This window comes from Caretta caretta, chromosome 3 (genome assembly GCF_965140235.1).
Source record: "Caretta caretta isolate rCarCar2 chromosome 3, rCarCar1.hap1, whole genome shotgun sequence".
Taxonomy (NCBI): Eukaryota; Metazoa; Chordata; order Testudines; family Cheloniidae; genus Caretta; species Caretta caretta.
Window position 1 is genome coordinate 92077611 of NC_134208.1, and position 12587 is coordinate 92090197.

Genomic DNA, 12587 nt, shown 5'->3' on the forward strand with positions numbered 1-12587 from the left:
TCAGGGGGATTTTCTAGAAGAGAGGTGTAATTCTGAGGTAAAGATAGACATTGGTGACACCAAAATGCATACAGAACCCCAGTACTCAGCACAAGCCATCACTGTGTCATGGACAGATGCATACTGCAAGATCTTATTAACAAGTGCCTGGACCAGTGGATACTATGGTTTAAAAAAAATAATAAAAAAAGCAGGCATCCCCCACACATCAGAAGGACAATGGACCACAGTAACCACAGACAGAGCAAAATTCTCTTTATATTGATAACACAGGAACACATATCACAACATCATAGTATATCACTAAATGCATCAAGGGAGAAGGCATGTAAAGGAGGAACAAAATATAACTACATGGTTAGCTTTTGCTTCGCCCTGTTGCTAACGCTGTCCTCAAAAGATTGGAATAAATGGTACATGGGACACAAGATCAGTTAGAATGGTGTGTGGTTTATGAGATGAATTAAGAAAAAAAAATGTCAATTAACCCTGCTTCTTTTGCAGGTACCACTATACTCTGAATATGATTACAAATCACTTGAGTTTTCAAGTTATATCAGGTCAACTGAAACAGTCAACAGATATTATAAACAGTCTTGTAAACAATTAGAGAGGTAAAGGTAGCATCTGACCTGTGGTGTATATCAAATCCTCAGCTGCTGTAAATTGACATAGCTCCAATAATTTAAAAGAAATATTTTGATTTATGCCAGCTGAGGTGCTGTCTGAAAGCTTTGGAAATAATTAATATGGGTGATATTGTTTCCCAGTAATATATTGATAATGACAGGTGGATTGGGGCTGGGGAAAGGTAGTATGGTTTATGACCTTGGGTTTTTCCTAATTTCTTCATCCCAATCAAAATCGAATGTGGCATCATCTAAATCTGTTATTGAGAAGAGAGATTTTCCTGTGACCACATTTTTATTGCTGGCATTTCCCAGTCCAAAACACTTTCTTTTGCTGCTGGTGCTCTCAGTATGGGTCTTCAGAGGTAGTCCCTGGCTTTCCTTGCTGTTGCTGGTAACGTTAAGTGACGGTGGATTTTCCGATTTTGATTCAGGAGGTGACATGAAGGAAAACCTGGCTAGTTTTGCTAATGTGCTGGAACACACCTTCTTTGTGCTCAGGCCACCAGACATTTCCTCTGCTTTCCTGCTCTTCTCAGCAGTTGGTGTTAACACAGCATGGTGTCTAATATCTGCGATTTGTTTGGTCTCTGAGTGTCCAGTTGTAGCTTCTTTGATTTCTCTTTGTAAGGTTTCATTTTGCTGCTGCTCCTTTCTTTTATTATCAAGGGGTCTCTTCTCCAAACTATTGTTTCCTAAACTTGTTAGTTTTTTCTGGTGTTTCGCAGGGGAATAACATTCTTCCTCTGGCTCTTGCCCTTCTGCTACAGTTCTCAAAACCCTGTGAGGCTTAAAAACAGCCTCTGATTGTGAGGGAGGCAATTCTGCATTGCTCATATTTTCAGAAGAATGAACAAATTTTGTCCTCTGTCTGAATGAAAATTTAGCCAGTTTAGCCACTGGAGGTCCTTCAGTCTCAGTGATTTCCGGCTCATGGGAACCTGTTGCCATTGCTTCCTTCACAATTTGGTCTTTATTTCTTTTTCTCATAGAAGTTACCAGCTTCTCAGCTACTACTGGCACATTATTCCTACTCTTTCCTATCGCACAAACATTATTCATATCGCCTGAAGGAACTCCTGGGTCAGCTGCTGACTGGAAAGACAATGGAGAAGAAAGGGTGTCTACTTTGGGGTCTTGTGTACTTGCACAAAAATTGTGAGCACTCTCTGTGCGCAATCTCTGCCATTTCTTAGAGACCTGTTGTGTCACCATGGAATCAGGCACACTAGCACTTACCGAGGCTGGATCTTTAATATTAGCCTCAGAATAAAGATTTTTATGTCCTTTTGTCCTTTTCTCATCAATATCAGAAACTACATCCTGTCTAAAAGTAGCATTGAGGTCCACACTTGCCAGCGACTGTCCCATCCCAGTTTCCCTGCTTTGTCTTGAATCGCTTTTTTCTTTAGAACAGGATTCATCATTCAGTGTTTTCAAAGCCAAATTATCTAGAGGTCTCTTGCGGATTAGGGACTGCTGAACACTTTCTTCAGCATCCATGTTGTCATCTACCATGCTGTCAAACCAGGTCAAGCTGCCATCATCGCTGCTTTCATTGTGTTTACTCAGGTAATTTGTATCTCTGTTTTTACCAGCTGCCTGGCTAGTTGAGCGCGCTAGATGTGTATCAGCTTTACTTCTCCCTTTGACCAAAGAATTTTGCTGTTTGCAGTTATTCCCTTGTTGGTCTGACAGTTCTGTCTGGGACATTTGCTCTGACTGCCCAAAGGTATCATCACTTAAGGATCCAAGAGTAGTATTTTTGCTTGTCACTCCAGGCTGCAGCTGGCATAAATTTTCATTCTGTGACCTGTCGGATGAGGAAGAAAAAATATGTTTACAGGTAAGTAGGTTAATTTTTCATTTTTCTTCCTTTTTCTCCTTAGTTGCTCCTATTATATAAATATATTTATATATTATATACAAATAAGAGTAGAGAGGCTGCAAATGAATCCAGCAGCATAACAGAATCACTATGTCCCATATAGAACACCGGCCGTAGTGCAGCAATGTCTGATCTCCTTTTGCTCTTGCAGCAGATTCCTGCATTAAAGTAGCAGAATCTGGCTGCCTTATTCATGGTAAGGAGTGCCTTTCTCCATGAGGAGAACTATTTATGGAGTAAGGCATTACTTAGCACAAGTAAGGGTGGCAGAATTTGGTCCATACTTATTAAATACTAGCATTTACAGACATATTTGGTTCACTCTTGCAAATTGCCTGTGTACTTTGTTCAAACAAAAAGTGGATTTTAGTATGAAAATGTATATTATTCCATTTGACAATATAATTTATATTTAGTATTATTTACTTAAGTCCTTTTTTCTGCATGTGCATATTCTCTTTTTGGGTTATTCACAATGTGACACACACAGTTAGAGTTAGGCAAAAAGGTTACTGTTTTAAAGAGTAGATACATAACATACCCTGATCATTACCCTGCATCAAGATATACCAACAAGTTCTAGAAGTTAACCAGAGTTATGGTTTTTTATTTCAATTTTTTAAAAATGGGTTTACAGAATCACAAATGCCTGTAGTGCTTATGAGTGATGCATCCTGCAGTGACACTTCCTAGAACTATGATCTCATCAGATCTCATGCTAAGCAGGGTCAAACCTTAGAAGAGAGACAGGTAAGGAAAATTTAGATGCTGCATGAAGAAGTGGTTGTTGGTGATTCAGTAAATGATTCACTTCCCTCAGAGTGACTATGGAACCAACATGTTAAGAAGCTCTATAGTGCTCGAGGTGAAGTTTTCTGGATGCTCTGTGAAACCAGGTTCTCACCATTTATGGTGGTTGTTTTCATTTCCATAGCTCTTTTCGAAACAACAGAAGTGTTCTGGCCAAATATCAGTCTAATGTATTCCGCCTAAACTCACCCATTTTAACTGGAGATACTATTTTTCCTCACTTCATGTCCTAAATCAGTATTTTTATGCACTAATAAACAACAGCCATGTTCCATCTCAGAAGTGACTGCATTTCAGTGGTGGGTAAAATAATTCCTATGTACCACATATGGCTTGTGTATCCTTTGAGACAGAAGATGCTATATAAATGTAAGGCATTTATTAATTATTATGTGGTTTCTCCAAGGTAGAAAGGATCTTAAAAAAAAAAAAAAAAGCAGCAAAAATGATGTGAACTTTTTTTTACTTTAAAACTTGCTTTGGTCTCTTAGAGCTAGCTCACTTTCATCTTCATTTCAGTTGCTTTTATTGCTCTGTATGCTTATTTGGAATGTGACTTACGCTGTGTTATAAAACAGAACTGAAAATTTTTCAAGGGAAATTCATATTTTCGCAGCTGCTTTTATTCCTTTAAACAATATTCTTATCTTTCTTTAATAAAAACAAGTATGTGTTTCTTATGGAGCTTGCTGTCAGTTCAGGAGACAAAAGTTATTTTTCTTTAGATTATTATTGCCTCAGCCTCAATAAATTAAAAGGAGTTTTCTATTATTAAAACAAATAGACTCTCCGAAGATGATACCAATGAGCTAAAAGCTGATGACCATCCAGTGAGAATCAAGAAAAATATATCACCCAAAAAAATAACTTTGATCCAGACTTATAACCTGTTATCACAAAGAAAGGGATCCTAACCAGCCAAACATAAAATAACCTTTTAAAAAAAAATAAAGCAAAGCTTGCTGTACTTTAACAAACAGGAATCAAAAGGTTAATAAAATTAATCATTCAGCCAAAATGAGCAACTTTCTGACCTTACTGGAATTAGATTAAATTTATCTGGATGTATGTTGAGAAATCATTAAATTGTTATTTAACCCTCCATAAATTCAATAATCCCAGAATGAAAAATGATATTGTAATGATCTCAGTATGCTATTTTAAAAATCCCCTGCTTTTTCAACTCCACTGAAGGTCGCTTTCCTAAGTCAAATTCTATTTTTTGAATCTCTTAGTACAGTTATTGTCAGCAATCCTTTTACTCTATTGGATTCTTTTGTTAATCTTCCTATTATCACCTGTCAAGTCTTTTGAATTCTTCATGCAGAAGATTCTGCAGCTCCAGTCGCTCCAGGATGAGTTCACATTGCATTCGATACTGCTCCGTTGGGTTTTCTGGAAATGAGGTATGCAGTGCATTGATGCCTCCGAGAAGTGCACCTCCCTGTGCCACCAAAAGAATGGAAACATCTTGGTTACTCAGCATCAGATTTTAACACCAAAGACAGTTTTATCTACAACCTGCCATTGGCTATTTTAGCACTTGATGTGGCAAATACTCAGTAACTTTACTCACACAAGTAATTCCATAGAAGTCAACGGGACAACTCACATGGGTAAAGTTATGTACATGCATAAGTGTTTGCAAGGTCAGACTCTTTGTTTATTATTATTATTATTAGTTGGATTTACACAAAAAATACAGGAGTGCTGCCCATCCAGCTGCCACATGGCCAGTCCAAATGTTCAACACTTCTGATCAGCATTTAGCTCTTTGTTTGATACACATGTAGGCAGAACAAGAAGCAGAGCACCAGAGGTTCTCAACCACTCAAAGGAGTTAGCAGTGCTCCCAACAACTGGAGAGCAGTGATGTGCATGTGAGGGTTGAGGAGCTGGGAAAGGAGACTGAAAATGAGAAGTACAAGGGTCAAATCGAAAGCAAGGGAGAGGAGAAGGAGATGGATAAGGAGAGGAAATCATGGAATGAAAGATGGAGGTAAGAAGGACAGAGAGCAAACTTTGGAGTAAATCAAGGCTGAGAGTAAAATGTGGGATGGAAAGAGGGACAGGCAAGACAACAGGAGGACACAGAGCAAGGGAATGGAATGAATCAAGAAGGAGAGATAAGAGGAGGCAGACAGACGATAGGGAATAGGGGAAAAATAAAGGTGAAATAAAGGGTAAAGACAACGAAATAAAAAGAGGTAAGAACAAGAGAGGCCAACCAGCCACTCAGCTGCTCAAGAGGACCAGCAGAAATACATGACTACTGAGCTAAACACCCTGACCCTTGGTTATGCACTGGGTGGGGTAGGATATTGTAGGAGTTACAAATGCAAGGCTTGATTCGTCTTTGCAAAGCTGAAAGGTGGCAGCCGCCAGCCCCTCTAGAATTATTCAAACACCTGTTTGTTTCCATCACCCTCCCACACTCTAAAAATTGACAGTTGGAGAGAAAATAAGAGAGCTTTTTGAGAGAAACTATGGGTCTCTCACCAAATTCAATGGACAAAAGTGAAGAAAATAAAGGAAATCCCAACAAAACAGGTTGAAAAAGTAAGTAGCAAATGCTGTTGTTAACCAAGGGAAAAAAAAAAAAGAGGGAAGCAGAGAACAAGATACTAAGGAACTATGAACTACTGTAATTATAAGCAACCCTAATCGTTTCTAGTGATTAGCACACAGAGAAAGATGTTCAGATACTATGGTGTTGTGGGCCATCTAAGTCCTCAGAGAGACAGAGTGAGAGATTTCAACCATCTCAGGTACTGAATGAATACAGTTTTTCTTGTTTGTTTTAAAAAAAATCTTTTAATAAAAATAAATGACCCCCCTTCACGAAAAAGCTGTTACAAGGGAAAATTCGCACGTCACAAGTGGTTGAAAACACATGGCCCCCATAGTGGTCTTGAGATGCGCAGGTATTCGGCATGTTGGGGTAATTATGAAGAGCATACGAGCTAATGTCAAGCCCAATCCTGCAATCCTTCAGGCAAACTACCACGGACACCCACTAGACAGGTGCTAATTATGCATTTCAGAACCCTCTCAGTCAGTCGCCGTGTAGGGCTATGCATAAATAAAAGAGTAATATACAATTATGAAACAAACAACTTTACTTTCTTTCTGCACTCTGAGTGGATGAACATTTGAGTGTAATGTGTGTATTAATTTAAGTCTGTTATTTCATCAAATTGAAAAAAAAAGGCGGTAATTAAAGATGGTCTTGTATATACAAGAGTGTGTGCAGGATTTTTAACAGTACTGATTTAAAACCAGTATCCTGTCAAATTCTAATCTGGTAATTATATCCTGTCTCCCTAACTTCCCACTGCAGTTTTATTTGAAAATGTTATTTTACATCACTTCTTAACTTACCCTTTGTGTAATGTTGCTGCATGATGCTAAAAAGCTAGCCTGTTCCAACCCTCTAGTGGCTGCATTTCAGCAGAGACTATAGTAATCTTTCTAAGCTGTATAGGGTCAGAATCTGTAGTTCTTGAAGAAGCAAAATTCCATTTGAAGCGATTGTGGGACACATTTTCAAAGGCACAAGTGCCAATTACTCACCTAACTCACATTAAAAGTCAGTGGCACGTCATAGATGCCCAACTGCCATTTGTGCCTTTGGATATCTACCTCTCTGAGCTTTGTCTGAGAAAAAGCAGCAGGGTCATGGCCATAGTCTATAAAATGGGATCAGTTCTGGGTCTGGTTCTGTTCAATACCTTCATCAATGATTTAGATCATTACATAGAGAGGACACTTATAAAGTTTGTGGATGATACCAAGCTGGGAGAGGTTGCAAGTGCTTTGGAGGATACGAATAAAATTCAAAATGATCTGGACAAACTGGAGAAATGGTCTGAAGAAAATAGGATGAAATTCAATAAGGATAAATGCAAAGTACTCCATTTAGGAAGGAACAATCAGTTGTACACATACAAAACAGGAAACAAGTGCCTAGGAAGGAGTACACCAGAAAAAGGTCTAAGGGTCATAGTGGATCACAAGCTAAATATGAGTCAACAGTGTAACACTGTTGCAAAAAAAGCAAACATCATTCTGGGATGTATTAGCAGGAGTGTTGTAAGCAAGACATAAAAAGTTATTCTAATCCGTGCTAATTAGGCCTCAACTGGAGTACTGTGTCCTGTTCTGTTTGCCACATTTCAGGAAAGGTGTGGACAAATTGGAGAAAGTCCAGAGAAGAGCAACAAAAATGATTAAAGGTCCAGCAAACATGACCTATGAGGGAAGGCTGAAAAAACTGGGTTTGTTTAGTCAGGAGAACACTGAGGGGTGACATGATAGCAGTCTTCAATTACATAAAAAGTTGTTACAAGAAGGAAGGAGAAAAATTGTTCTCCTTAACTACTGAGGATAGGACAAGAAGCAATGGGTTTAAATTGTAGCAAGGGCAGGTTAGGTTGAACATTAGGAAAAACTTCCTAACTTCCTAAGCATTGGAATAAATTGCCTAGAGAGGTTGTGGAATCTCTGTCATTGGAGATTTTTTAAGAGCAGGTTAGATAAACAGCTGTCAGGGATGGTCTAGAGAACACTTAGTCCTGCCTTTAGTGCAGGGAACTGGACTACAAGACCTCGGGAGGTCCCTTCCAGTCCTATGATTCCATGTAAATGCTTTGAGGTCTTTCTGCTTGAAAGGTGCTACATAAAATGTATCATTTGCATATATGGTTTCTCATAGTCTTGAGATACCAACCTGTACAAGAAAACGGGAAATGTCCTATTAGATCAGATAGAGCCAGCATCACATACTTCAGATGAAGGTGCTAAAAACCCCTCACGGATAATTTGGGGATAACCTACTCATAGGGGATGTTTCTTCCTAGCTTCTGTTAGTGGATAGATTATGCCCTGAACTCTAAGGATTCATATCCCTTCAAATAGCCTATTAGTATAAGCTCTTGGCCTGAATGATATCTTTTGACAATGAGTTCCAGGGGTTAGTTATGCATTGCGTAAAAAATATTTCCTTTTATTGGTTTTAAGTCTGTTGCCTTTCATTTTAACTGAATGTCCCCTTGATTTTGTATTATGAGAAATGACAAATAGGAATGCCCAGTTACATTCTCTATACCATTCATTATTTTGCAATATTTTACTATGTTCCCTTCTCATTCATCTCCTATCTGAACTAAACACTGTGAACTATCATGCACTTTTAGTGAAATAAGCAAGAATTTTGAGAAATAGCAAGAAGGTCCACATCATCTCCTCTCTGCTCGAAAATCAATGTTTCTTTGTCGATATGGGTGGTCAGAAGAGTTGATGATGTACTCTGCAGAATGGATTACCCCACAATTCAGTGCTATCACCCTTGCTGTTTAATATCTACACAAATGACCAAGCAGAATCCCCTCATGTGCAAAGATTAAATGTATGCTGATGCTCTTTGAATTGCCACTCAATTGGAAAGATTTGAGGATACTGAGCACATTTTAACTGGCTCCCTGAGTGGTGCCTGGAAAGTACGATTGCACATGGTTCCTAAATACCAACTCCAGTAAGACACAAGTGTGCACCTTCCACCTGAAATACCACCAGGTCAAGTGAGACTTCCAGATATTGCAGGATGGTACAATCCTTGAGCACTATGAATATCTGGTGTACCTTGGGTCACATTAGACTGAATACTGACATTCAAAGAGCACATAAAGAAGCTGAAAAAGAAAGTGAATTCCTGGCATTGTATACTCCAGAAACTGGCCAACACAAAATGGGGAGCTATTCCAAAAACACTCCGAGCAATCCGTCTCAGTCTGTGTTACTTGACTGCAGAATACTGTACATCAGTATGGTCTTGCTTGGGCCATGCACACAAAACTGATATTGAACTCAGTCAATCATGTAGGATCATCACAGGCACTTGGAAACCAACTCCCATGGTGTCACTATACTGCCTCACATGAATTGCATGAATATTTGTAAGATGGGATGTCTTCAGTAAAAAGGAGAAACAAAAACAGGTGCATGTGTCAAGACATCCACTGTTCGGACACATTCCACCACACAAGAGACTGAAGTCCAAAAAGAGCTTTGCCCCTGAAAATCCCTTACCCCAAAATACCACCATGGAAGGCTACAGAGTAACAACATGGCAGGAAATGCTGATGCTCTGGGAGAACCTGGTTCCTATAGAACAACTCCCCCAAGGACTGACTTCAAACAAAAACAATGATGTACTCCAAATTGGGGTGGCAAAGATGGTGACAATATGACAAAATGGAATGCTGCAAATATGAATATGGAGAGTCTAGGCAAATACTTGAATCCTGCCGGATGCAGTGCTACCTGTCAATACCTTGTTCTCCCAAAGAACTATTTGATATAAGCGACACCACCACATCTTGGCTACAATTTTGGAGTGACAAACTATGATGATGACGACTAAATGTTCTGGGCCTGCTTCTCATTTATGCTCAGTCCCTTTACACTGCTCTGGCACCTGTTAATCTTTCTAAAACTTTTTCAAAACTCAAATCTTTTTTTGGTTCTCACATATAATAGCTAATGTCTAACTGAAAAAATACAAGTGGCATTCATCCATCCATCTATGATAACCCAGTTTCTCAACTCAATTATATTTCAATGTCTGAATATTAAAATGGATTGTTCTCCAAGGAGATGGAGAGTGTTATACATAGTAGTCTCCTTAAATGGATCGAATCATATAGAATGGGATTGTAGTAGTGTCATTTCCTATAAGAAAGCTTACCTGCATCGACGATTCCATCACTGAGACCACTGTTATAGCATCTTCCAAAGTTACAGTGTCCCTAAACATCAATCGAGCATGGGCTAGCAAAAATAAATGAGCATTAAAAAAAGAAAAAGTTGAAAAGCATTTGTTTGTATTAGCAACCAGAGGCTAACAAATTCAGGCCTGATTCTGAAAACATTTATGCATGTGTTTAACTTTAAGCATAAAAATAGTCCCATTGACTTCACTGTCATAAGTGTCTGCAGAATTGGGAAAACTTAACTCCCCTAATTAGAAATGAGGTGTGTCTTCTGGATTTGAGATTCAATGACAGTTTGAAGGAATTGGAAGAAAGAAAAGCAAAAGGCTACATTTAAATAACTGTAAGGTGTTCAGATACCATGATGATAAATGTGGTATAAAATAATATTTATCTATCCAAATGTATTGATAGCAACACAAACTAATAAAAAGAAGGAAATTTAAAATTAAAGCTAACCTTTCATTCTGGGTGACAAAAGACATGATTTAAGCAATAGTCTGCACTTTGCATTTCCTTTCTTTTGTTGGTCTGTGTCACAGCCTTAACGTTATTTAAACATGCATTTTCCATATTTTTTTCTCCTGCTTTGCTTCCCATAACCACCATTACCCCAAATAGAATTAATTTTATGAATGGATATAATGCAAATAATTCACCATACTAAGCCATTGTGGTTGGTTGTGTAATTATGCTGTTGGACAGTCATTTTTAAGCAAGAAAAATGGTACTTTTTCATAACACTTTGAAAATATAAAGTGCTTGTTAACGCCCCAATATTGCAAATGCATACTTATGTAAAAGACTTTATAACATAAATAGCATGAAAGTATCTGCAGGATAAAGGCTTTAAATGATAGGAAGGTTCACAAAACAATCTTCCCCCTTGGCCCCCGCCCCTTCCCCCCACACACAAGGAAATTCAAATAGGAACAACTGACTAATAAGAGAGACATCTTTGACAAAATAAAACATCACTCTGGGCTGAAATTTGTTATACAAAGTTACTGTATGTTCTTTTAAAATTCATTTTCAAAAACTGTTAAGCCATTTTAAAGGATAAAAGAACACTACCCTAGATATTTAACACTTCCTTTATTTTTTGTTCTTAAAACTCAAAGTTTTGATTTTAAAATGAAATTTTGTAGCACGTTAGTAAACAATGTGGACTGCATTCTTGGTATTTAAAATGAAATATTTATTTTTAGTAACGTTATGGGATAATAAGGGCCAAATCCTTACACCTTTCTTATGCCTTCCTCAGGCAATAATCCCTCTGGCTTCAGATTGAGCAGGAGTGGGGTGTGATTGAAATGTGCAAGATTGGACCCAAAATTAAAGAAATAAGCCCTGAGCCAGGCGTTAAGTAAAAACCATGTGATTTATGTAATCCTTTACTTTTTTAGAGTGCTGTGCAAATATTAACTAATTAATTAATCAATCCACATTTCTTGCTTAAAAATCTCTGCCCAGAAATATATTTACACAATTAGCTACAATGGACATATGCAGCTTTATTAGATTTATAAAGGAGCCAGTCATTGTGGGCTCATTGGGCTAACTGACATCATGAGCCGGGTGTTTGCAATATTGGGTCCTTTGGATGTAATTAATCATTGCTCATTTCCCTCTAACTTAACTTCTTACACTGATTTACATTTTTTTGGGAGGGAATATAATATATTAAAATTCAAACTAGTTTTGTATATCTAAAAACCCCACAAAACCTACAGATTCACTAATGCTAAAACTCCAGGTGGTTCATCCATCCCTAGTTTAGCTGTAAGGTCACTACTTAACCTATGAACTATAATTGCACTTCTAACATGTCCATTTTTTTAAAAAAAGTTAATTGTTAGGCAGAAAAACAAAAACTGCCACGGGCTCACCTTCTGCTAAGCGTATCAAACTCTCTAATAAGCGAATGGTAGTTCGGGCAGCATTTCTGCAATCACTCTGCCGCTGCATCTGGTAATAACGGACAAGAATCAGGTTGCTCTCATCAGACAATTTTGGCTGTAGATTCTTTATAAGACAAAAGTAGGTCTTCATCTTTTCCATGCTCCAGAGGTTTTCTGATTTGCTTGGGCATCCTGCATAACAAGTGCTCAGTCAGTAACTTCAAAACAATGACAGAGATAAAATGCTTTCCTAAAAATTCCTGTTAAATAGGTGAATGAACGTACAATGAGGTTTTATTACATTTTGGGCAGAAAGGGACTAACATTCTCTTAGCTCATCTATGATTTGGCCAAATTCCAGAGTGGGTTATTACATTCTATCCGTTGGGATTCTCTCCAAGACCTTTTCCACTCAGCTTATCCAGAACACCTTGTCCAGCGTGTCACTCATGTTCTATTTCCTAGCTCCTAACATCTAAACTTCTTTAATTGAATCGATTTGGACATCATAGGGTTCATGTAGGAACCAACTGCTTTGCAGATTGTGTAAGGACTTATTGCTGATGTCCTCACCTTAATGACATTTCAA

At 38.1% G+C, this 12587-nt stretch overlaps 1 protein-coding gene across 2 annotated transcripts in view; it reads right to left on the reverse strand.

Moving 5' to 3' along the window:
* Positions 1 to 238: 238 nt before the first annotated feature.
* Positions 239 to 12587, reverse strand: part of MCM9 (minichromosome maintenance 9 homologous recombination repair factor) — a 74939-nt gene continuing 62590 nt past the window's right edge. For both annotated transcript variants that reach the window (XM_048844676.2, XM_075126661.1), the window contains exons 10-13: positions 11987 to 12190; positions 10073 to 10155; positions 4626 to 4771; positions 239 to 2442 (exon numbers count right to left, since the gene is read on the reverse strand). In XM_048844676.2, the coding sequence (XP_048700633.2) occupies positions 822 to 2442; positions 4626 to 4771; positions 10073 to 10155; positions 11987 to 12190 (2054 nt within the window). In that variant the 3' untranslated portion in view covers positions 239 to 821. The remainder of the gene's footprint in view (positions 2443 to 4625; positions 4772 to 10072; positions 10156 to 11986; positions 12191 to 12587) is intronic.